Here is a 27639-nt window from a genome sequence, read left to right as displayed (position 1 = left end):
TAATAAAGAATGCTGAGACAAAGGAAAAGATATCAGAAAGGGTCAGCATAGCTTCGTGAAAGACATGGGTTTTAAGGAAAAGATAACAGTTAGATACTGGGGGCCTATTTTGATTGAGACCTATTGCAGCTGAGTATTTGAATGTAAAATAAAAGATATAGCCATATCTTATTAAAAAATCTCACACACTTGCTGCCTACCAAATTACTTTTTCTTGTGTCAACTTCTTCCAGTCTAAATTCATAAAGACTATTTGGACAATGGAAACTTGCCTCTGTAAACTCGGCAGGCTGCAATTACAACCTCCTACCAGTGGCAGCAGTCAAAGGCTCAGTTTTGCAGATCCTGAACTTAGACTCCAGAGAGCAAGGACATACTTCTTTTTCCAAATTTAACTGCTTTAATATAAATAATTGTATAAACATAACAGAACACAGGACTTTAAAAGGAGGCTGAACATATGCATTTATATAATGTATATATCCATATGTAATAATAAAAAAATTGCACCTGCACACCTTTGTCCAATAATCCTCCATTCTCTCATCTTGTTTCACATTAAGGACTACACTTGGGGTGAGATTTCCCAGCAGCGCTTGTCCCAAGGTCGGGAAATCCTGCCGGAAGTCAACGGACACCAATGGTCCATGCCCCGTCTGCTATGATTCCCGTGGCAGCTGGGATGCGAAAATTCCACCCTTGGTCTCAACTTCATAACAGCATCATGGAAGATTGACTAATAATTATCTAATAGTCTTGCATACAGCCTACAACAACCACACCCACACGCACACAGGACCGCATACACACACACACACGCCTATAAAACAATTTGCAACACTGTTCCACCAGCTAAGCATTTGTCTCACAGAGATGAAATCATATAGACTTTTTTAAACATAAGGGGGTAAAAGCCTTGGTTAAAAGATACACCTGAACAACAGCAAGTGCTTGCATTTATAATCATAATATGTGTATGTTACATTATACCATTCCAAATCCTATTTGGGATTGTATCAAATAATGAAGTTCTTAATAACAGTGTCAATTAAGTTCATGTACATACCTATCTGCAATGCTGGCAGCCTTTATTTTGTCTATGACTATGACTTGCTTGTTACAGTACAGTGAGGTAGTTAAAGCAATGCCCAAGCTTGAACCAGGGGTCTTGGCCACCTCCACCATCAGTGGGCCAGAAGCATTCGCTACTGAATCTAACAAAAAAAAAGCAAATTCACACATTGAGATGCTCTTGTATTACCCCACAGCAACTGTTCATGAATATACCTACTAGAAGTCAGGCCTCCAGTGATAGTTTTGATGACAGAAACAAACTATAGTGCATACACAGAGGGTCATGATAAACCTTCAAACAAGAATACAGTAAACAAAACCATCCAAATCCAAATCTGTGAAACAGAGAAGAAAGGAATAAATAAATCTTAATGTATTTCAAATATTGATCAAGTCACTGGGTAAATGGAAAGGCCAACATTGTGGAATATATGAAGGATTTAAGTGTGAATTATTTATGTAGAAATATGCCATTATCTTTCATTTAACAAATAACCAAGCCAATTCAAATTTTTGTTGGTAACTTACAGGTGCGACTGTCAGATAAAGAATGTTGGTTGTTATATAATATCTTTGCTTTTTTAATTCATTCCTAAACATGGGCATCACTGGCTGCCCAGCATTTACTGGAAATTACAAATGCCAGAAGTATTACACTCTCCTCTCGGACAATGACTTAACTAAAATTTAAGTGTGTTAGAGAGAACAGATTGATTTACCTCCAATTTCATAAGAGGCAACCAAAAATAGTTCACCTCAGAATGAACCTGCAGATGATACTGTTACACTTGGCAGCTTCCTATTGGAACACAGCTGGGTACAGTGGAGATGAAATGACCCTTTGCAAAGAAAAGGCAAAGTGGTTAAAAGCTCTAGTGCTTCTTCAACTCAACGTACCCATAACAGACACATCATATTCGATGATTAACGTTGCCTCCTGGCCGCACTGTTTGAGAATGCTCATAGCTTCTGTATGCGTTGTTCCATGTAACCGAATTCCATCAACACTCAACAGTCTGTCGCCAACCTTTATTGTGCCTTCCCTATTGGACAAAATGAATCATATCAAAAGTCAAAATCGTCAGCCACAGCAGCTAATAACAGTGCCACGGTCTGAACAATAAAATGTCTTTCAATTAGTAATTCAGGCATCTTATTCAATAATCATAGAATCCCTACAGTTTAGGAGGCAGCCATTCAGCCCCTCAAGTCTACACCGACCACAATCCCACCTAGGCCCTATTCCTGCAACCCCACACATTTACCCTGCAAATTCCCCTGACACTAGGGTCAATTTAGCACGGACAATCAACGTAATCCACACATCTTTGGATAATAAGCTTGTGATGAAAATGGTATAAGCAATCGAATTGACTCATCAACTCATGTGTGGCATCTCCATTCTAATGGTGGCACTGTGCAATTAGTAACGTCATGGACTATGTACTTAATGAAAGTCTCATGGAGTTCCTTTGCATTGCACTCTGCACTCCCATCAAAAAATGATAATCATACAAGGACTCTACATAACTAAATTGCTTTGGTTGGGTGGGTCATTGGCAAGAAGATTATAGCATGCCAATACAAAAATTATATGTCAACAAGTTCAGTTCTCATTCATTGGCTTTGGATTATAACTTGACAAACATGATCATGTTAAGTCATTACTTTTTCAATGTGGATGCTATCGTTACCTTTGGCACTATGGACACTGGTCATTAATAGCCACAAGAAACTGGAACAAAATCAACAGGTTCTTCATAAATATTCTAATCTTTAGAAAGTTGCTTAGAAATGCAGCTTCATATTGAGCTTAGGGGGACTGGTTTCAGGAAAAGGACAAAAGACAGCCCTGCGGTGTTCAGGTTTCCTTCTTACAGTTTCTAGTATCATCTTACACTCTCGCAAAGAGTGGCTGTCATCTTAGGAAAAGAATGACAACCAGGAGCAGCAGTAGCAGAATTAGGAGGGGAATCAGAGGCAGATTTAACAGTGAGAATGGGACGATGATTGGCAGCAGCAAAACAGCAGGTGGGATGAGAAAGGTTGGACTGCATCAAAGGCTGTGGTGATGGTCCACAAGGCTTACAGTTGGCTTATGGGCTATGTAAAGACCGTACCTGATTTTGAGGTTTAGTAACTGTGACCACTTGTATAACTGTACCTGTCAGCTGGTCCCCCAGCCCTCACGTAGGTAATTACAATCGGGCGAGATCTATTTCTGTCTTCATGAGCTCCTCCTGAAAAAAGTAAATATACAACATATTAAACAATATACGTACAGCGAGAGTGGGATTGACCCAGATGGCCTTAAGTATAACATCCTAGTCTGTACAAAGTGAGCTGACCTGAGTGAAGGGGGAAAGGAGTCAACCATTATCCTCAACATTTCAGGAGGAGGGAAAATTATTACAGCCCCACTTCTGATTGTTATTATGGCTTTATGTGACTCCTACTCGAAAAAGCGTGTGTCTGTCTTATAGAATCATACAGTGCAGAAAAGGCCCATGGAGTCTGCATCAATAAAGCTACCATTAAAGGTGCGCTAATCCCATTTTTATAGTTGAACTGCACTTCAGAAATCAGTCAAAACCTTCAGAAGAGAAACTTGAGAGAGAAACACACCCTATTCCAGTTAGGATTTTCTCACCACCTAAATGGCTCAAACAATAGGGTGGCACATTGGTTAGCACCGCTGCCTCATAGCGTCAGGGACCTGGGTTCAGCTCTGGCCTGGAGTGACTGTGCGGAGTCTTGCACAGTCTTCCCATGTCTGCCTTGGTTTTCTCTGTGTGCTTTGGTTTCCTCCCACGGTCCAAAGATGTGCGAATTATGTGGATTGGCCGTGCTAAATTGCCCCTCAGTGTCAGGGGATTAGCAGAGTAAATATGTGGGGTTACATGGACAGGGTGGGACAGTTGTCAGTGCAGGCTTGATGGGCTGAATGGCTCCCTTCTGCACTGTAGGGATTCTACAAATGCTTGGATTAGTGGAAAGGAATATGCCTAAGGACGACAGATCATAGATTAATGAGCAGGGCACAAAATTTACAGTGGCCACTAATGCATTTGTTCAGATGCTGAAGGAAGAAGGGGTGATTTGCTGTGATTAAACAGATCAGATACCATTTGCTAAGGTCCTCAGACAACAAAGACTCTTTGCTGAATAAAATAATGCTGACATCTTTCTGTTGCTCGTGATGGGAGGAAATAGCACACAAATCTCTTCAAAGACATTTGGGAAAAAAAATACACTGGCATCCAATTGCTTTGTTGTAGACTTAAGAGGAATTGGCTGCTAAGTGATAGACAAGTTTTAGCTGCTCACTAGAAGCATAATTCTGTTTCATAAACACTGTGCGAGTTCCCCTTATGGATCATTTGTAAATCTACCGTGTAGTGTAGGCTGTACGCTACTTGACCATAGTCCCAAGTTCATTGCCTTGCCTGCATTGAGATAATGAATCTCATTCAAAGCTACAAGTGCGGGCATTATAATTGGCTTCACAGTTCCAGGTTTGAGAGAAGAAACATAGCCAGGGTTCTCATTTCTGACCTTTATCCAATGATCGCTGCTGAATTATGTAGATATTGCTAATGCCTTACAGGAATAATCTCTATGTAACACAGAATTTTTCACCTACACTTCAAACAATCTTACTGCACTAAATGAACCAAATGAATATACAAGAACTGCCATGTACAAGACTCAATGAGATGAAAATAAAATTGATTACAGCGATATTTTAGGTCTGCCAGAAGTTGTAGGTAGCGCGGATAGTCTTATTTTCTAGCACTATGCTGACGTTTGCTCCAATCCCATCACCCCAGCCCTCATCACACGATGTTATTTTTATCAAATTAAACTGATTGCGTCAGTTCCATCTGTTTTGTTTGGCGCCAGAACTCAAAATCTGACTTTTTTTTAAACGTGTTGTCAAGGCAATAGCCTCATTCATCAGTGAGTAGGGTGCAAACATCACAAGTCATGCCAAGCACTGTAGGAAATTTGGAGCAATAGCAATTCCTATCACAAAAAGAATAGTTAAGCAAAATTTGCCCCCCTTACCTCAATTTTCACAGTAACCGATTTTTAAAAAAAATTAATTCATGGGACATGGGCGTTGCTGGCTGGCCAGCATTTGTTGCTCATCCTAAGTTACCCAAGGGTAGTACAGAGTAGACCACATTGCTTTGGGCCTGGAATCACATTTGGCCAGACTAGGTAAAGACGGCAGATTTCCTTCCCCGGAGGACATCAGTAAATCAGATGGGATTTTCCAACAATCGACAATGGTAGATTCTTAATTCCAGTTATTTTTTATTGAATTCAAATACCACCATCTGCCGTGGTGGAATTTGAACCTGGTTCCTCAAAACATAAACTGAGTCTCTGGATAATAGCCTAATGATAATGCCACTAGGCCATCACCTCCCCTCTCTAGTGGTATAATCAGAGGGAATGTTATATTAGCCACAACATGCTTCCGATACAGTGAGGAGCACTGGGAAGACGGCAAGCAATCCAATGTATTTTTGAGCCAAGGAACTTTAAACTATGCCATCTATAAATAAAAAGAATATCTGCACCACATATCCTTTTAAAACATCCCTCCTCCTCCCCCACTCCCACTGTGCACACAAAATGTCAGCTGTGGATCCAATTCAAAAGGCGATGGGTGGAATTCTCCCGTCCCACTTGCCACGGGAATCAGAGCGGGCAGGATACGGACCATGCAAAGGTCCATCAACATTGGGCTGGTTTTTCAATCTTGGGGCGAAAAAAATCCTGGAAAGTGTGAGGTGGTCCACTTTGGTAGGAAGAATGGTAGGAAGGACTATTACTTACGGGGCGAAAAACTGCAGCAGGCGAAGGTGCAGAGGGACCTCGGGGTCCTTGTGCATGAGTCGCAAAAACCCAGCTTGCAGGTGCAGCAGGTGGTCAGGAAGGCGAATGGGATGCTGGCCTTCATAGCGAGGGGGATTGAATATAAAAGTAGGGACGTCTTGCTGCAGCTGTATGGGGCATTGGTGAGGCCGCAGCTGGAGGACTGTGTGCAGTTTTGGGCGCCGCACCTGCACAAAGATATTTTGGCCTTGGAGGGAGTGCAGAGGAGGTTTACTAGTCTGATACCGGAGTTGAGGGGGTTGAGCTATGAGGAGAGGCTGAATAAACTGGGCTTGTACTCGTTAGAGTTTAGAAGAATGAGGGGAGATCTCATTGAGACGTATAAGATGATGAATGGGATGGATAGGATAGAGGTGGAGAGACTCTTCCCGCTCAGAAAAAGACAGTAGGACTAGGGGGCACAGCCTCAAGATAAAAGGGGGGCGGTTTAGAACGGAGTTGAGGAAGAACTTCTTCACTCAAAGGGTGGTGAATCTCTGGAATTCTCTGCCCGTTGAAGTGGTGGAGGCTGCCTCACTAAATATTTTTACGACGCGGGTTGATGGGTTTTTGATAAGAGAGGGGATTAAGGGTTATGGGGAGAAAGCGGGAAAGTGGAACTGAGCAGCGACAGATCAGCCATGATCTTATTGAATGGCGGGGCAGGCTCGAAGGGCTAGATGGCCTACTCCTGCTCCTATTTCTTATGTTCTTATGTTCTTATGTAAAACCGTCGGATTTTCCAAGGCAGCGGGAAGTGTAGACAGAATCAATGACTGGTTTGCATGATGGACTGGGCTTTGTCCACGACCCTTGTAGTTTCTTGCGGTCTTGGGCAGAGCAGGAGCCATACCAAGCTGTGATACAATCAGAAAGAATGTTTTCTTTACAGGTGGTGCTCAATCATTTCCACTTTGTGGAAAATCTAGGCCGATGGATTCATTTCCCACTCTGAGACTTGAGCACAAAAATCTCGGTTGATGCTCTGCTGCATTACTGAGGGATTTTTTTTGCATGAAGCGATCATTTTGTCTTTTAGATGAGACATTAAAACCAAGGTCCCATCTGTCTATAATTGATCCCATGTCTCTATTTCCAAGTAGAACAAATTGGTTATCTCTGGCAGCCTGGTCAATATTTGTCCCCCAGCCAACGTCACAATGGCAGGTTATTTATTCATTGTCACAATGATAAGACAGATTACCAGAAAGAGATGGAGAATCTGGTGAACTGGTGTGATGACAATAACCTCTCCCTCAATGTCAATAAATGAAGGAGATTGTCATCGACTTCAGGAAGCACAGTCGAGAACACGCCCGTGCCTATATCAACGGGGACAAAGTGGAAATGATCGAGTGCTTCAAATTTCTAGGTAGCCAGATCACCAACGAACTTGTCTTGGCCCCTTCTCACTGACACTACAGTTAAGAAAGCCCACCAATGCCTCCACTTTCTCAGGAAGCAGAAGAAATTTGGCATGTCCACTAGGACTCTCAACAACTTTTACAGATGCACCACAGAAAACATTCTTTCTGATTGTATCACAGCTTGGCATGGCTCCTGTTCTGCCCAAGACCGCAAGAAACTACAAGGGTCGTGAACAAAGCCCAGTCCATCACGCAAACCAGCCATTGACTCTGTCTATACTTCCCGCTGCCTTGGAAAAGCAGCCAGCATAATCAAGGCTCCAGGCACCCCACACATTCTGCCTTCCACCTTCTGCTGTCAGGAAAAAGACACAAAAGTCTGAGGACACGTACCAATCAACTCAAGAACACCTTCTTTACTGCTGTCATCAGACTCTTGAATGGACCTACCTTGTACTAAGTTGAGCTTTCTCTACACCCTAGCTATGACTGTAACACTACATTCTGCACCCTCTCCTTTCCTTCTCTATGAACCATTTGTTTAGTCATTATAGTGCACAAGAAACAATACTTTTCACTGGATACTAACATCTGTGACAATAATAAATCAAACATTGCCATTTGCGAGAGCTTGCTTTGCGCCAAGTGGCTGCCATATTTCATAAATTACAACAGGCACTACACTTCAGAAGTGCTTTAGCATGCCCCGAGGTTGTGAAGGTTGCTATGTCAATGATAACACATCTATTCTGATTCTACATTCTGCATCAAGAATGTAACGTTCATTTAATAGTTAATCAAAATGGGAAGAAAAAAAAATAGCTTACATTGTGGAGCTAAGTGCTTACTGCCGCAGAGAAAAACATCAATTGAAAGCTGCAGTATGAATTGCAATGTGCTATTAAGTAGACAGACATCCTTACCTCTAATCACAAAGCCAAAGGTATTGCCTTCTTTGTGCAAAGTCACTTCCACAGTTTTGAGAATAATACCCGAGCTTTGAACAGCTAGAAAGGAGAATAAAAGGACTTGTCACTCAGAATCACTAGGAAGTGGTTTCCATACTAATATGCAGACCAAAATCAAAGCTGATTATTTGGAAGACAGTACTTAGTTGTGACCTACTCATTCATTTTCTTTGATTTTTAGGGATGTATGTGTCCCCTTGCTGTGCGGAAATTGCCTATCATTTCATAACAACAATGGATGCAATTCAAAAGCGATTCATTGATTGAGAAGTGGTTTCGGGTATCCTAATAACTTATAGGTATAAATGGTTCTCCTTGCCATATCCTCTGTAGATATATAGGGAGTCAAGTGGGTGCACCCACAATGCTTCCAGCTGCATCGCTGGACATGGGAGCACCCACAATGTTTGTAGCTGCATTGTTGTATGTATGAGCACCCACAATGCGTCATTGTGCGGTCAAAATAATTGGAGTATAGGTGGCACAGTGGTTAGCAATGCTGCCTCACAGCACCAGGGACCCAGTTCAATTCCGGCCTCGGGTCACTGTCTGTGTGGAGTTTGCAAGTTCTCCCTGTGGGTTTCCTTCAGATGCTCCGGTTTCCTCCCACAGTGCAAAAATGTGCAGGTTAGGTTGAGTGGCCATGCTAATTTGCCCTTAATGTCAGGGGGGACTAATTGTGTAAATATGTGAGGTTGTGGGGATAGGGCTTGGGTGGGATTGTTGTCAGTGCAGGCCCGATGGGCTGAATGGCCTCCTTCAGCTCCATAGGGATTCTGTTCTATGAGTATATTATAACTGGAAAGTGGCGTTTGGTGGATGAAAACATTTTATATTTTTGAACAAAATATACGATTTGCCACATATCGTAAGTAAACTAGCAGAGTCAGGAATCAGACACAGAAGAGTGCCTTGTAAAAACATATCGTATTCTCCTAATATCTCTAATAAAGCATGTGTGTGAACTTAATTAAACTGAAGCCAATTAGACTGCAAGGTTAAAAACATCAAAAGGGGGAAGGTGTGAAAGCATGCATGTTAAAATGGAGGTGATCAAATCTAAGATGGTATACCAGCGAGCAGCAAAAATAGAAGTTTACATTAGAAGATGGGGAGGGTGAATTAATGTTTAGCTATTGTGTTTCAAAAGGAAAACTTACCACTGGCAGAGATCACAAGCGAGTAAAGTACTAACTTTCTTTTTACGCATAAGTAATAGTCATAAAAATATGAAAGATTTTTATATTCTGGGAAAGGGATTTTCAAAGATGTTTATGAATAACAGGTTTAAACATGCAAGAGAAGCATATACTTAAAGACAGACTTGCAAACTGTATGAGAGAGGCTACCTTGCTAAATATTTTTAAGACGCGGGTTGATGGGTTTTTGATAAGAGAGGGGATTAAGGGTTATGGGGAGAGGGCGGGAATGTGGAACTGAGCCACGACAGATCAGCCATGATCTTACTGAATGGTGGGGCAGGCTCGAAGGGCTAGATGGCCTACTCCTGCTCCTATTTCTTATGTTCTTATAATATCCTGAAGAACGTGCTGTGCTAAGAGAAAGTTATGCAACAGCAGAGTCCTCGTCACTCTCACAGAGAAAGGTATTTTTTTTCTGCAAGATTTTGTTACAAGTCTTGGATTTCCATTATCAAGTGAAATGTTTCCCCTTATAACAACAGTGGATGTCTTGTGGTAATCTTACTGGGATTTCTTTATAAATTAGAGATCTACCAGGACTGTTCCCTTAAAAGGCATGTTTAGCTCTGAGTTTAACAAAGCTAAAATCTTTTCAGAAGTCTTATAGAACTACTTTTAATTGTATAAATATAATTTTGTGTGTTTAAGTTTTCTTTTCTTTTTGTTAATAAATGTTTTATTCTAATAATTAAAATCTCCAAAAGTGGTTTTGCAGTTCTTGTTTCTGACTTCAGAACACGTATTTCCTTGAATTACAAATTGTTGTGATAGCTTGTCCAAGTTTCCCACTGGGATTTGGACAACCCAGCAATTACCAACTGCCATATCAGAACAATCTCCACCCCAGCTCTAGAGGACGCTGAGTCCAGCTGGTGCATTTCAAATTCGGAAAGACACAAGTTTAATACTAGGAAAGTGACAACATGCCGGAGTAAAAAGAAGCCAGGGACAGCAACACTGAAGTTTCAGATCTCCGCTCAGCACCACATTCTCAAAGTGGGCATCAACATAAAGTACCACCATAAAGGCATGAGGAGGGGAATAATGGAAGGGAAAGTATGACATTGTGGACAGCATTAATTGTATTTATAATACTTATAACTACATGGTCTTTAAGCATATTATATGACACCAAAATAAATGTTGCAAGTGGATTTTATTGATCTAGAATACTGCTTTCTAAAATAAGGAAACTGAGAAGCAATCTCAGTACAGAGTGCTCAGCACTTAGCAAATTGTTATGAAGGCACCAAGAGCAGTTTAAATGTCTGAATTTGGATGATTTAAGTTTAAGTTTTGTACATTTTCGGCCTTGGTGTGACACATAGTGTCACAAGTAAGCTTACATTAACACTGCAATGAAGTTACTGTGAGAATCCCCTAGTCGCCTGTTCGGGTACACTGAGAAAGGATTTAGCATGGTCAATGCACCTAACCAGCGAGTCTTTTGGACGGCTTCTTCCCTGCTGCCTTCAGAGTTTTGACTGGACCTACCTTGCACTAAATTGATCTTCTCTGCACCCTATTTATGTACATTACAATCATTTTGCACTCTCTCCTTTCCTTCTCAATGAACGCATGCTTTATAGAGCGCGCAAGAAGCATTACTTTTCACTGTATACTAATACATGTGACAATAATAAACAAAATCAAATCAAATCGAAACCAGAGCACTGGAGGAAACCCACCAGACTCAGGGAGAATGTGCAGACTCTGCACAGTCACCCGAGGCTGGAATTGAACCGGGGTCCCTGACATTGTGAGGCAGCAGTGCTAACCATTGATGTAATTATGGCAATATCTCAATTAAACATCAGCCTAAATTTTATATTTGTGTTGCGCCCGGACGTGAAGTCTGCTCCCGGCCGAGATCGCATTGTTAGTGTGATGTAGCGCTTGAGGCAAAGGAGATCAAAGGAAATGAGGGGGAGGGGGGAAGAGAGGAGGAGGCAGGATCAGGCTGTTGAGTTGGATGATCAGTCATGATCATAATGAATAGTGGAGCAGGCTCAAAGGGCTGAATGGCCACCTCCAGCTCCTATTTTCTATGCTTCTATTACTGGATGGCCAATTAATAGCTATCCAGTGTGAAACTCCCTCTGTGAAAGGATGAGAGGCAGCTGGGGAGAGTGGGAGCTAAGGAAAAAGAGTGTGTGGGCTGGCGCTGTCCATGTACTCCCTCAGGGAAACAGCCACTGTGAGGCTGTTTGAGGGACCTGTGGACTTGTTAAAAAAAAAAGCAGTGGGAAAAATGATACCACGAATATCTGGGCAGCACAAACATACCATACACAGACCTCAGCCCCTGGATACATTTGTAAATTTAGTTTGACCCCGAGTTCTATGTCACCCTGTTTCAAGGTTGCAGCTTGAATGTAAAGGCTGTTTTGCCAATCAGTGTGCCCACTAACCGGAAAAGATGGATGGCAATGTAAATCCTGGTCAATTGCTGTTTAATTAGCTTAAATATGCTTCTTAATTGTTGGTGGGTGTGCTTCCAAGTCCAATTGGTGCCCATCAAGTAAAATATCACGCCATGCCTTTGACACAGGCCCCAACATTTTCTTGTGTAACTCCATGTTTCTGGGCCAGGCCTGAGCCTTATATATAAAGTTTTGCCCATATATTACAGAATTCTCTCTTTTTATGTGGATACCAGCAATGCATTCGGAATACATAAAAACTGGAATGTTTCCTGAGTCACTCAGTGTTTAAGAACTAAGAGTTTCGAATGAAAACTCAGTTGCAGCCACAGGCAGAGAGAGCACACAGCGACTAATCCAAGCTAATACAGTTTGAGTAATTTAACTGGCTCCAGAAAGCTTTTGAGTAGGAGTGAATAAATGAGCATTCAAATCCCCAGTGTAGACTGATTAGACTTTATCTACTTTCTCATGGGCGTTGCGATAATCTTAGCTTGGAATGTGCTGCGCTCTTAACAATCAGTGAGTCACTTCTGAGTTGTGTTCATTGCTGTACATAGGCACTCACACTCCAATCCCACATATATGAACGCATGCACACCTCACACACACACACACACACACACACAAACACACACACACACAAAACATCCCCTCCATACATACACACACACATCCCAAATACACTCATACATGCACGCACACACATCCCACACATACATGCACTTATGCACATACACCCCACACATACATGCACACACACTCACCCACACATACAGGCACACACACCCCACACACACCTGAATGCACATGCACAAACACACATACAACCCCAACACACACTCACACCACTTCCATCTCCCAGCACACACACTCCTTAAAACACATAAAGCCCTACCCCTCCACCCACGCACACAGCCCCACCTCCCTGCACACACCCCCACCTCCAGCACCCACAGCCCCATGCCCCACACTACTCCTCCCCACAAATACACACACATACACGACCCCCATCCCCCACACACAGCCCGACAAATGTCCCCCCACCCCGCACACAGCCCCACACACATGCACATAGTGCCTCATCCCTCCCAAACCCACTACACATACACTCTCCCTCCCAAAAACATCCCGACATACACACCCTCCCCCACACACACATACAGTCCTCCCAGCCCCCATACCAAAACTGCAAACTCAAAGTTAATCTCAGTTTGGATGGATTTAATTTTTGAATGTGGTTGAGAGCTCATTCCCAATGATGATGTTAATGATGAAGTTCACACTGGCAGCAAATCAATTTGCAGATTAGGTGTTTGTATTTTGTGCAACGGTTAATGCTTTACCTGTCACTATACAGTGTTCTCAAAATATTGAGATTAGCGTGCAAAGTTCAGTGTTTTAAATACTGATACGTTATTAGAGAAGGGTTTTAAAATAACTGCACAGATTCTGTCACAGCTTCTCTACTGAATGCATAAGAGATTAATTAAAATAAACATCCGTCTTTTCCACAGTCACATTTAGATTTCAATTTGAGCCTTTCAATTGCAAAATACCACATTAATTTGAAGCCCAGTCCATCACGCAAACCAGCCTCCTACCCATTGCCTCTGTCGACACTTCCCACTTCCTCAGCGAAGCAGCCAGCATAATTAAGGACCCCGCACACCCCAGACATTCTGTCTTCCACCTTCTTCCATCGGGAAAAATGATACAAAAGTCTGAGATCACGTACCAACTGACTCAAAAACAGTTTCTTCCCTACTGCTAGCAGACTTTAGAACGGACCTACCTCGCACTAAGTTGATTTTTCTCTGCACCCTAGCTATGACTGTAACATTACATTCTGCACTCTCTCCTTTCCTTCTCTATGTATGATATGCTTTGTCTGTATAGCCGTGCAAGAAACAATACTTCTCACTGTATACTAAACATGTGACAATAATAAATCAAATCCAACTAATTTTAATTGAGAAGATACTTACAAACCGGAGGGAGCTCATATTCCACCTCAAGGACCACTCTCTCTCCAACATTCTTCAGTAAACTGATGATCTCATCGTGTCTGAATTTTGTGAGGTTGATTCCATTGACTGATTTGATATAGTCTCCGATATTTAACTGGTCACTTCTGGAAGGGAATAGCATAGCACATTGCCGTAAAGTATTTAGCCCAGGCAGAAGTGTGACTTTGACCTCTTCATTCAAAAATAATTGCCAAAATGCCGTACATATTTTAACTGAAAATACTATTACGTTCCTAAAACTCTTACAAGGAACCACGGTAAATTATAACTCAATTAAACTGCTCAGGATAGCCAGTTCACTTCAAGTACTAAAATAGTCCTTCAATAATTATTCAATCTCTACTGCTACAATTTTTGTGTTTTTTTGGTCCATTGGTAGCTTCTTTATAACGTCACAGTTAAAGAAGAGGATAGGATTTTCCGGCCCTTCCTGCCGATGGAATCTTCCAGCCCCGCTGAAGGTGACCCCCCACCCCCGCATGATGGGCTCCCTGTTGACGGGACGGGTAAACCATGCAAAATGCCACAGTCATCAGCGTGAACTGGAAGATCCAGCACGGTGGGTGGCATGGTTGCATGGTAGGTTAGCACTGCTGCCTTTCAGTGCCCGGGACCCGGGTTCAATTCCGGCCTTGGGCCTGTGTGGAGTTTGTAGGCTCTCATTTATATAGATGATCTGGAGGAGGGGGCTGAGTGTAGGGTGACGAAATTTGCTGAGACACAAAGATGAGTGGAAAAGCAAATTGCGTGGAGGGTGTGGAAAGTCTGCAGAGAGATTTGGATAGGCTGAGTGAGTGGGCGAGGACCTGGCAGATGGAGTATAATGTTAGCAAGTGGGAGGTTATCCACTTTGGCAGAAATAATAGTAGGAGGGATTACTATTTAAAGGATGAAAAGCTGCAGGATGCTCCGGTGCAGAGGAACCTGAGGGTTCTTCTGCACGAGTCGCAAAAACCCAGTCTGCAGGTGATCAAGAAGGTGAATGGGATGCTGGCCTTTATAGCGAGGGGGATAGAATATAAAAGCAGGGAGGTCTTGCTGCAACTGTACAGGGCACTGGTGAGGCCGCAGCTGGAGTACTGTGTGCAGTTTTGGTCGCCACACTTGCGGAAGGATATATTGGCCTTGAGGGAGTGCAGAGGAGGTTCACTAGGCTGATACCGGAGATGAGGGGGTTGGCCTATGAAGAGAGACTAAATAGACTGGGTCTGTACTCACTGGAGTTTAGAAGGCTGAGGGGGGATCTTATAGAGACATATAAGATAATGAAGGGGATGGATATGGTAGAGGTAGAGAGATTCTTCCCGCTTAGAAAGTATAGCAGGACTAGAGGGCACAGCCTCAAGATAAGCGGGGGTGGGGGGGGGGTGTGGTGGGGGGCAGTTTAGATCAGAGTTGAGGAGGAACTTCTTCACTCAAATGGTGGTGAATCTCTGGAATTCTCTGCCCATTGAAGTGGTGGAGGCTACCTCGCTAAATATATTTAAGCCATGGGTAGATAGGTTTCTGATAGACAGGGGAATTAAGGGTTATGGGGAGAAAGCGGGAAAGTGGAACTGATCCACTTCAGATCAGCCATGATCTTATTGAACGGTGGGGCAGGCTCGAAGGGCTAGATGGCCTACTCCTGCTCTTATTTCTTATGTTCTTATGTTCTCTGTGTCTGTGTGGGTTTCCTCCAGGTGCTCTGGATTCCTCCCACAGTCCGAAAGACACGTGGGTTAGGTTGAGTGGCAATGGTAAATTGCCCCTTAGTGTCAGGAGGACTAAATATGTGGGGTTATAGGGACAGTGCTTGGATGGGATTGTTGTCGGTACAGACTTGATGGGCCGAATGGTTTTCTTCAGCACTATAGGGATTATATGATTCTGCCGGCTGCCAATGGCAAACAGCCTCTGCTATTGAGAAACAGGCTGTGAGTGGGAGGGGATGGGGTTCGGCGGCCCAGAGTCTTGACAACGATACTTGTTCTTTCTTAATAAAACCATATAAATCAAGAGGCTTTTCAGGCTGATCTAACACTATCCACCTGGCAGAATGGATTGAAATGCATGTCCACAGTTTGGTACCATACTAAATACATCTTTGAATGCTTCCCTTGTTTTTGTGGTTTAATGCACTAACAGCCCAGCTGTGTTTACAACTTTCAATTTCTTTCTACCACTTCCTAACCTGCTGCACATAAATGCAAAACTCTAGTTAATGATCCTCCCACTCAAGCCTAATATCAAATTCAAATATGTTATGTTTAAGTTTATTTATTAGTGTCACAAGTAGGCTTACATTGACACTATAATGAAGTTACTGTGAAAATCCCCGAGTTGTCACACTCCAGCACCTGTTCGGGTACACTGAGGGAGAATTTAGCACGGTCAATGCACCTAACCAGCACGTCTTTTGGACTGTGGGGGGAAACTCCCTGTCTGCACTGACGATGATCCCACCCCAGGCTCTATGCTCGTAACCCCATGTATTTACCCTGCTGATTTCCCTGACACTAAGGGACAATTTAGCATGGCCAATCAACCTAACCCGCATATCTTTCTTGTGTGGGAGGAAACCAGAGCACCCAGAGGATGCCCACACAGATACGGGGAGAATGTGCAAGCTCCACACAGAGAGTCACCCAAGGCTGGAATCGATTCCTGGTCCCTGGTGCTGTGAGGCAGCAGTACTATCCATGGTGCCACCCTGTTGTCCACATGGTTACTATTTTAAGATATTCCTATAACATCACTTTGCTAGCTAACTCTGCTCCACATCACTCTGGATCATTTTTCCTTGATAGTTCAAAAACATAGGGCAGGACTTTCTGGTCCCATTGTGAGTGAGAATGGAAAACTAGTGTTCCAGCCAAAAAACTTTGTTTATTCTCAGCTACACTGGAAAATCCCAGTCGCAAACCAGGATGGGAGATTTCAGCCATATTGATTGAAAAAACTGTCCCAAATACAAATACAACTGTCCCAAATATAATTCATTACCTTTATACTATTTCTAGATTGGGAGCAGCAAAACAGCACATGTAAAAATTAAAATCACAGTTTTCATGACATGCTTTGGTATTTTTTACACCTAAAACTATTGAATAACTCAAAATTATGTCAGCGCATTATTAATTTTGAATTTGTTGGGAAAGAACTTATTAATAAAGTTTTGAAATAATCACAACCTGTGATTTCATGTACATTAAATTATTTTTCCAATCAGCAAAATTATTTGCAACTTAAAATGATTGGTGTTCATTGTAGAATCCCTACAGTGCAGAAGGAGGCCATTTGACCCATCGACCCTGTTCTGGCAACAATCCCACCTCAGTCCTGTATCCGTAACTCTGACACTAAGGGGCAATTTAGCATGGCCAATCAATCTACTCCATACATCTTTATGATCGTGGGAGGAAACCCATGCAGACATGGGGAGAATGTGCAAACTCCACACAGACAGTGACCTGAACCAGGAATTGAACCCGGGTCCCTGGTGCTGTGAAGCAGCAGTGCTAACCACTGTGCTACCATGCTGCCCCATTTGACAAGCACGCAGCATCAATTTAAAAATAAATAGTCTGCACAAAGATTCATAAGCCCTGTGAAACACTTCTCATCTGTAACCCCCTCATTACCCTCATGTCACAGAAGCTTTGGTTACCTTGCAGCAATTCCTCCAGGCCGAAGATTGGATACTCTTGGTTTCCCTTCCTTGTCTATTCCACCTGAGACTGTGAGCCCCAGGGTGCTGCCTTCCTTCTTCATCAACTCAACTACAGTTTGACCTTTGAATTCCTCTGCGGATAGAACACATTGGATAAGAAATAGGGAGAAATTTATTAATACCTATTTCACATTGTTTCAGAGAAACATGAAAAATAGGAGCAGGAGGAGGCCATTTGGCCCTTCGAGCCTGCTCTGCCATTCATTTTGATCATGGCTGATCACTGAATTCAAATCCTGATCCCGTCTCCGCCCCCACCCCACATACCCCTTGATTCCTTTAGCCCCAAGAGTTACATCTAATTTCTTTTTGGAGTCACACAACATTTTAGCCTCAACTTCTTTCTGCGATCATGAATTCCACACATTCACCACACTCTGGATGAAGAAATTTCCCTTTTCTCCTCTTCAATTTTCTCCTCTCCTGAAGATTTTGATCATACAGACATACGAATTAGGAACACAACTAGGCCATTTGGCCCCTCAAGCTTGATTTAATAAGATCGTGACTGGTCTGATTATGCTTTAAATTCCACATTCCCATCCACTCCAGATAACTTCTGAATCCCTTGCCTAATAAGAATCCATCAGCCTTAAAAATTCTGCTTCCACTTCCTTCTGAAGCAGAGAGTTCCATAGCCGCACAACCCCCTGGGAAAACATTTCTTCTCATCAACCTGAGAAAAGATAACAACTAATTTTAAAACAGGACTCTGGACTCACCCACAAAGGGAAACATCTTTTCTATGTGCACCTTGTCAAGACCATTCAGGATCTTACATATTTCAATTAAGTTTGCCCTCTTTCTTCAAAACTCCAGTGGAAACAAGGACAGTCTATCCAGCCTTCCCTCGTAAGTTAACCAACTCATTCCAGGTATCAAATTCATGAACCTTTACTGAACTTGCTCCAACATATTTGCATCCTCGCTGTGAGAGCTTTTGTATGGTTTGCTTTAGTTAAAAGACTTCATTTTAAGCTATCTCTGCCCATGTAACAAATTATGCCAAGTTTTAAAGCCAACTTGACCACATTTTAAAACTCAGCTGGGAATTCTGGGATGAGCTTGGAATTGACTGCTTTTGAAGATGCGATGTTAGCACAAATGGTTCTTTTCATAAAGTTTATCACAGTCACACAGTTGCGAATTGTTTTTGAAAGTTAGAGACACTGTTTGTACATGGTAATTTCATAACACAGATAAGAACTCATATATTGTGGTAACAGCTATATGTATTCAGTTGAGTTGAATCCTGTACAAGTTCAAGATCAAGTCTGTATCGGAATCAGCTTTCTGGACCTTCTCTCTCTTTTTCGCTTCTCTTTCTCTTCTTTCTCTCTCTCCTGCAAATCAGTCTCTTGCATTTCTATTATGTTAATGATGATCAAAGATGTTATAGCTCAGACCACTTGTGCCTGCGTCTATTCTAAGAAGAGAACAGACTCTACACTCTCTGAAATAAGGAGACCAAAATGGCACAGTACTCAAGATGTGGCCTCAGCAATGCCTTGTAAAACTGAAGCATAACATCCTTTCTTTTGTGTTTAATTCCTCTTGTAACGAAGGGTAGCATTCCAGTGACCTTCTTAATTACTTGCTGCCTACAAACCTTTTGTGATTCATGTAGTGGAACACCTAGACCTCAGATTATATTTGTTTATTTCAACATACACTATCACATTAAAATAAAACCAGAAAATGCTGAATAAACTCAGCACATCTGGCAGCATCTGTGTGGAGACCCTTATATGGACTCAAAATATTGTAAGAAGTCTCACAACACCATATTAATGTCCAAGTTTATTTGGCAGCGCTAGCTTTAAAGCCAGTGGTGCCAAATAAACCTGTTGTACTTTAACATGGTGTTGTGAGATTTCTTACTGTGCTTATCCCAGACCATGCCAGTATTTTCACGTCTCAAAATATTGGGCAGGATTTTGTGACCTCACCGGTAGCGAAACTGTAAAATCCTGCTCGAGGTTAACCGACCTTTCCATGGCCTGCACCCTGCCTGCTTCGATTCGCATGGTGGGCAGGATGGTAAAATTCCAGCCATTAACACTGTTCCTCTCTCCATAGATACTGACAGATGTGCTGAGTTCATTCTGTGCTTTGTTTTCATTTCAGATTTCCAGCATCTGCCGTATTTTGTTTTTATTTGCACTATCAATTTGTTTACTTTGACATGAATGCTATACGTGTTCAGACACAGAATCTTTAAATTTTGTCATCACTAGGTGATAACTAGGTATCACTCGTGATCACTCAAGAGGAAACTGTACTAGAGGCCGCGTTGCCCACCTTGTAAACATAGGCAGTAGCTTTCAATATGCAATGGGGAAGATGGAAATCCTACTCTGTCTTCACATGAATTCACTGGAACTTCCGTTTGGGATTACTGAACAACAGAAAATGAGAATCCGGAACAATTTTTACCATGTAAGCCTGTGACATTAAACACAACTGTTGCTGCCAACTGTACCAGACCAGCTCAGAACACGTATTAAATCTGGCACATTCTGAATCTGTGCAGTTTAGGCTATTCACAGGTTAAATTCAGCAAACCAACATCAGATTCTGTATTGACATCCTGAGATGATTATCAGAATAACAATGTGACCAGTAATGAATAACTGATTTACTGCTGAAGCAGATATGATTCTAGAATTTAAAAATCCACTATGCACCAGTAAAATATCCATTAATAGATTATTTAATCAACCGTCAAAATGAAACCTTGCTGTAATGTGAATACCTCAAACAATTCCCTCTATTCAACATGTAAACAACCCAGAAATCCTCTGTAAAATTATCGATACAACCTTGATCGATGTAAAAGCTTTGCCTCTGCGAATTTTTAAACAAGACGTGGTCAGAGTTTCATTTATTGAAATGAATATGCTGCCCACATCCACCTGCATTGTGTAGTGTGCCTGACTTCAGAACTGTTGGCTGTGGCTCAGTCAGTAGCACCTTTGTTTCTGAGCCACACGGTTCCAGGTTCAAAACCCACTCCAGGACTTCAGCATGTAACTCAGTGCTAAATATGTGGGGTTACGGGAACAGGTCGTGGGGGTGGGATTGTGGTTGGTGCACACTTGATGGGCTGAATGGCCTCCTTCTGCACTGTAGGGATCCTGTGATTTCTATGATTATTCTACCAGTGGAAAGAATTTATCGCCAGTTATCTTTTCAGAATCCTCTATAGTTTTACGGCAAGACATTGGAAGTGTAGTCCATGAGATGATATATTGAACTGAGCTCCCATCTGCCTATTTGGGTGGATGCAAATGATTCTATAACACCATTCTGAAGAAGAGAACAGCACAGTGGTTAGCACTCCTGCCTTACAGCGCCAGGGACACGGGTTCAATTCCTGCTTCAGGTCACTGTCTGTGTGGACTTTGCACTTTCTCCTCTTGTCTGCGTGGGTTTCTTCCAGGTGCTTCAGTTTCCTCCCACAGTCCAAAGATGTGCAGGTCAGGTTGATTGGCCACGCTAAATTGACCCTAGTGTCAGGGGGATTAGTAAATGTATGGGGTTACGGAAATAGGGCCTGGGTGGAATTGTGGTCAGTACTGACATGATGGGCCGAATGGCCCCTTCTGTTCTGTAGGGATTCCAAGATAAGAAGTTATTCCCGGTCTAGTTTTTAATTAATTTATTGGTGTCGTAAGTAGGCTTACATTGACACTGCAATGAAGTTACTGTGAAAATCCCCCAGTCACCACACTGAGGGAAAATTTAGCATGGCCAATACACCTAAACTAGCATGTCTCTCAGACGGTGGGAGGAAACTGGAGCACCTGAAAGAAACCCACGCAGACATGGGGAGAACGTGCAGACACCACACACACAGTGACCCAAGCCGAGAATCGAACCCAGGTCCCTGGCGCTGTGAGGCAGCGATGCTAACCACTGTGCCACCAGGCCACCCACTCTGTGCTTTAATTGGAGTGTGCTGTCCTATTGCACACTCCAATTAACATCACAAAAGAAGCAAATTATCCAGTCATTATGTCATTGTTATTTGTGGGGATTTACAGCATGCAAATTAGCTGCTACAGTTCCTACCTCGCAATAGTGACCATATTTCAAAAGTGCTTCATTGACCTTAAAGTGCTTTGAGACATCCGGTGGTTGTGGAAAGTGCTATATTAATACAAATCTTCCTTTGATGTTTAGATCTACCATCAGTAAAACTATAGAGGATCCTGAAAAGGTAACTGGCGATAAATTCTTTCCACTATTAGAATAATAATAGAAATCACAGAATCCCTACAGTGCAGGAGGCCATTCAGTCCATCAAGCCTGCACCACAATCCCACCCACGACCTGTTCCTGTAACATATTTATCCTGCTAATCCCCCTGACGCTAGGGACAGTTTATCATGGCCAATCAACCTAACCTGCATTTGGCTGGACTGTGGGAGGAAACCAGAGCATCCGGAGGAAACCCACGCAGACACGGGGTGAATGTGCAAACACCATACAGACAGTGACCTGAGGCCGGAATTGAACCCGGGTCCCTTGCACTGTGAGACAGCAGTGCTAACCACTGTGTCACAGCAGTGCTAACGACTGTGTCACTGTGCTGCCCCAGTGGTGAGAGTATAAATCTTAGGACACCACATAATGAATTAAGGGGGCTTTTTTCAAACAAAGTGTGGAACCGTTTCTTGGTAATTCTTTTGGAGAGGAATTAGAAAGTTGGTGAAAAAGAATATCAAAGAATAGGGTTAGATAAACTGTCTCATGTGGAGGAGCACACCAACGTGTAAAATTCCTACCTTGCATGATGTGAAAGTTGATGCTCTTTGGAGGTGCAGCTCACTCGCTTTGTGACAATCGTGGAATAACAGCAGCAATAGGACAGCACACTCCAATTAAAGCACAGAGTAGGTGGCCTGGTGGCACAGTGGTTAGCATCGCTGCCTCACAGCGCCAGGGACCTGGGTTCGATTCTCGGCTTGGGTCACTGTGTGTGTGGTGTCTGCACGTTCTCCCCATGTCTGCGTGGGTTTCTTTCAGGTGCTCCAGTTTCCTCCCACCGTCTGAGAGACATGCTAGTTTAGGTGTATTGGCCATGCTAAATTTTCCCTCAGTGTGGTGACTGGGGGATTTTCACAGTAACTTCATTGCAGTGTCAATGTAAGCCTACTTACGACACCAATAAATTAATTAAAAACTAGACCGGGCGTGCCTAATGATACATGATGGGTTCACGCTGTCACATTTAATAACCTGTATTTTTCTTTTGGTGTGAGCTGATCCTACAAGTTCCCAGCTGCAACGCACGATTTGTCCAGCGTTGACAGAACTGCTTCTTATGACAATTGTCACTGTTTATCTCCCAAAACAGATAGCGTTAAGGCAGCCATGTAAAACACAGATAAGAGCATCCGCAGGCTACATCTGAAGTAGTCCACGGCATACTGATGGCAAAAAGAAGTGCTATAAATGCGTCGATCACAATGGTGTCTGAGGAGATCTTCAGTCTGTCAATAAGAAAAGCCAATAAAGCAACTGCAATGCCCTTCTGGAAATGTCAGTACTGATAAAACAGGACACTGTAACGTGTAGAGCGACATTATGTGAAACCGACAAAAACAGAGAGCCTTATAATGGTACCACATTAGAATAGTATCTTGGGGTAATTTACAGATAGTGTGCTATGGAGCACTTGTCAGCGACAGTGCACTTTATAATTTAAATCCGGTTAATGAAGGACCGACAAACTACGACTGGGGCCTACTCATATTCCAGCTGAATCAGTGCAGTGAAAATTTCACTCACATACATAAACAGAGTTTGTCCACATTTCCAGGGAATGAATGTCCAAAGAGAGGGAACAACTCCAAGGAATTTCCCAGAATGTGTGCGAAGTATTGATACCTTAAGACCAACATTGTGCTTGGTTATCATTACACCTGCAGCATCATAGATGACACATTTTGGACATAGCAGATAATATATTTATTTGACAAGGGGTGGCACAGTGGTTAGCACGGCGCCAGGAACCTGGGTTCGATTCCAGCCTTGGGTGACACCCTGTGGGGAGTTTGCACGTTCTCCCCGTGTCTGCATGGGTTTCCTCTGGGTGCTTTGGTTTCCTCCCATCCCAAGATGTGCAGGTTAGGTGGTTTGACCATGTTAGATTGCCCCTCAGTGTCCAAGGATCTGTCGGTTATGTGGATTACTATGATAAATGCAGGAGATAGGGCAATAGGAGGGACCTGGAGGGGCCTAGATAACATTCTTTTCAGACAGCCGGTACACTGCTGAATGGCATCCTTACAAGGGATTCTATGGAAATCCGTTTCTGCTCATGGATGGAGGATCTGACAATTTTTGCTGTAGCTTCATCACAAATAGATTTAAAGTTCAATTGAATCATTCTCAGAACACTGGAATTGGAAGTGTGGATGAAGGGAAAGAAGAATTTTGCTTTCTTGGAAGACGGTTGGAGAGATTTTTTTTAATGTCATGATGTTTTATTTGATTATAGCAAATGAGAGTACCAGAATTATTAGTACCACACTAAGTAGATTGTAGTCTTTTATTATGTCACCTCTGGCATTCAGATTGGGTTCATTTTTGGATAAGGAGGTTAAAAGCTAAAAGGATGTGCCCAAAGCTGAACAAAGCATTGATAAGCGGGTCATTATTCAGTCAGCAAAGAATGCTCCATCAGCAGGACAGTCGGTGGCCAGGTTAGATTCATCTTGTACTTTGTGGACAGGAGAGAGCAGTACAATCTTCTGTATTGGCAGGTGGCTGTAAGTGCATTCACGTACTGGAATAACTTGACGATGGATGCTCATGTCTGCCATTGGGGCGACATGGTGGCACAAGTGGTTTGCATTGCTGCCTCAAAGCACCAGGGACTGGGTTTGATTCCCGGCTTGGATCACCAACTGTGTGGAGTGTGCATATTCTTCTCGTGTCTGCATGGGTTTCCTCTGGGTGCTCCGGTTTCCTCCCACAGTCCAAAGGTGCTCACGTGCATTGGCCATGATAAATTCTCCCTCAGGGCACCCAAATAGGTGCCGGAATGTGGTGACTAGTGGATTTTCACATTAACTTCTTTGCAGTGTTAATGTAAGCCTACTTGTGACACTAATGAATACACTTTAACTTTAGACTCCATAGCCTTGGCTCTGACCAGTGCATTCAACCACTGCTGAATTTCTCACCACCTGAACCAAGCTGGTTGGACAGGGTCCTCTACAACAGTAAAAACCAGCTCAGATCAGGCACTTGACATTTTTGGCTTCGGGTCACTTGCAAACACTTCAGCCTCATCATTTTACCTGGTTACCTCTATCATCACTATGGATGGGGAAGCTTACGAAATCTCCTTCCACTTATAAGTGATTATCAACCATCAGGGTGGCACAGGACACAGTGGTTAGCACTGTTGTCTCACAGCACCAGGGACCCAGGTACAATTCCAGCCTCGGGTCAACATCTGTGTGGAGTTTGCATGTTCTCCCTGTGTCTGTATGGGTTTCCTCCAGGTTCCTCCCACAGTCCAATCACGCGCAGGTTAGGTTGATTGTTAAATGCCAAATTGGCCCTTAGTGTCAGGGGGATTAGCAGGGTAAATGCGTGGGGTTACACAGATGGGGCCTGGATGGTACTGTTGTCGGTGCAGGCTTGACAGACCCAATGGCACTGTAGGGATTTTACGACTCTCGACCTGATGCAGCAGGGCTACAAATTTGAGCTCATTAACTTCAGCTGTTTATTTTGTACAATAACCATTAAACTACCAAACCAATGTAATTGCTTTCTATCTTCATATAATAAAGTACCTTCAATGTTTTTAAGCAAAAATACCACAGCAATGCATAACATTATTTAACAGCATATGATCAAAAATAGGAATGTTTTTTAATGGTAGCTTTTACAATTGGGAAGCATTCTTTGTATTGGTAATTGTTGTAATAGTCATCAATCAATTGCATTACTCCCTCCCAGGGGTGCAATATACTTCAAATCAACAGGCAGTACAGAGCTTTTAAGACAAGTGCAACCATTTTTGCATGAGCTAACCTGACTGATGCAAGTTTATCTTGTTATATCAGCCTTCAACATAGATCATAAAGTGTGATGAAGTGTAGGAGCGTAAATATTGTATAACTAGGAGGCATGGGAATCTAACTGATCTACGCTTAATAAGGGATTGAAAGTTTCAGAAATTGTGTGCAGAAGTGAGAATGTTATGGTGAACATTTATGAAACACTGGCTCAACTTCAACTAGAGCTCAAAAGGGTTGACAAATGGTCTTCTGGACTCGAAGCATCAGCTCTTTTCTCTCCTTACAGATGCTGCCTGACCTGCTGACATTATCCAGCATTTTCTCTTTTGATGTCCAACCTGGGCACTGCACTTAAACATGTGAAAGCATTAGAGAGGGCACAGAAAAGATTTACAAGGGCGACACAGTGGTTAGCACTGCTGCCTCACAGTGCCAGGGACCCAGGTTCAATACCAGCCTTGGGTCACTATCTGCATGGAGTTTGCACATTCTGCCCCAGTTTCCTCCCACAGTACAAAGATGTGCGGGTTAGGTTGATTGGCCATGCTGAATTGACTCTAGTGTCAGGGGGATTAGCAGGGTAAATATGCAGGGTTACGGGAATATGGCCTGGTGGGGCTGTGGTCAGTGCAGACTCGATGGGTCTAATGGCCTCCTTCTATTCTGTAGGGATTCTATTCTGCTGTATTCTAAATAGTCCTGGGGAGAGGAACTTTAGTTGTATGGAGAAGTTGGAATTGTTTGCCTTAAAAAGAAGGGTTTGAGAAGATTTCAAAATCATGAGGGGTCTGGATGAGTGAGGGAAACTGTTCCGATTGATGAAAGAGTCAAGAACTGGATGACACCAATTTAAAGTGATTGGCAAAGAATCAGAAGAGTCATCGGGAAAACCTATTTACTCAGTGATTAGCGTCTCGAATGTACTGCCTGAGAAATTGGTGGAGGCAGATTCAATCATGACTTTCAACAGCTAATTGGATAATTATCTGAAGAGAAGGGATTTGTTGGGCTACAGGGAAAAGGTTGACAGGGAGTGGGATTAGCAGAGTTGCTCTCTCAGAGAGCCAGCACAAGCAGGATTGTGCTGTGACCATTCTATCATCTCATTTGTCCAAGTTATATTTATAATCAGCTGGTCACAGGTGTAAGGTCAGTCAGGGTGGTTCAGACAAGGCCACATTTTCAACAACCTTGGCTGAAGTAAACTATGCACAATAGCAAACAACCCAGGGTGACTGCCGCTGCGTTTGAATAAACATGCTACCAAATCACATGTGTGCTGTTCTTGATGAGGTTGGCTCAGAACCCAAGATGAAAAGGGAGAGATAGCTGACTCAAATCAACTACACAATTAGACAAGCAAGTCACTAACTGCGAAGAGTCAGCCATCGAAATGTTACAATTAACGCAGTGCAACAACACAATGAAAGGATAGCTTCATTGGGGGTTCTGCAGTGTTTCTTTGTGGAGGTGGGAGTCGTTTCTCCTCCGTCACTGATATTAAGCCACAGCGTGGCACTTACAGAAGGAGGCACGGCGACTGCTGACGGAGAGCTGGGAGTCATTGTAAACAGCATGACACGGGGAGACAGAAAACAGTGGCTGAGAACCAGTGCTTCATGTTGTCTGGAAATAAACCTCTGAAGTAAATAAATCTGAAAAATGCATATGCACATTACAGCTGGAAGCACGGCCGTGGCAGGATGCAATTATCCAGCTTTCGCAAACTCACCTATTGGAATTCTAAAAGCATTTACAACAGATGAGATTATGCTGTGCCACGCATCAGGCACAGAAAATCATCCCTGACATTTCCAATGCTGGGTCTATAACCGAAAGCTGAAACCACTCAGCTGTGTGCAATTATTTGAGTTTATACCAAGTTGATATGTGTAACCCCAGGAACTAGTACTTAATAACCATGGAGCATA

At 42.8% G+C, this 27639-nt stretch overlaps 1 protein-coding gene across 3 annotated transcripts in view; it reads right to left on the bottom strand.

Annotated features, from left to right (window-relative positions):
• grip1 (glutamate receptor interacting protein 1) overlaps window positions 1-27639 on the bottom strand; it is a 259690-nt gene that overhangs the window by 92138 nt on the left and 139913 nt on the right. For all 3 annotated transcript variants that reach the window (XM_080191139.1, XM_080191140.1, XM_080191141.1), the window contains exons 3-8: window positions 17601-17736; window positions 13910-14055; window positions 8252-8335; window positions 3239-3314; window positions 1972-2117; window positions 1067-1214 (exon numbers count right to left, since the gene is read on the bottom strand). In XM_080191139.1, coding sequence (XP_080047265.1) covers window positions 1067-1214; window positions 1972-2117; window positions 3239-3314; window positions 8252-8335; window positions 13910-14055; window positions 17601-17736 — 736 coding nt within the window. The remainder of the gene's footprint in view (window positions 1-1066; window positions 1215-1971; window positions 2118-3238; window positions 3315-8251; window positions 8336-13909; window positions 14056-17600; window positions 17737-27639) is intronic.

Source organism: Carcharhinus amblyrhynchos, chromosome 6 (genome assembly GCF_965287045.1).
Source record: "Carcharhinus amblyrhynchos chromosome 6, sCarAmb.v2.hapA, whole genome shotgun sequence".
NCBI lineage: Eukaryota > Metazoa > Chordata > Chondrichthyes > Carcharhiniformes > Carcharhinidae > Carcharhinus > Carcharhinus amblyrhynchos.
Note: the sequence above shows the minus strand (reverse complement) of the source record. Positions and strands in the feature narration are given on the sequence as shown.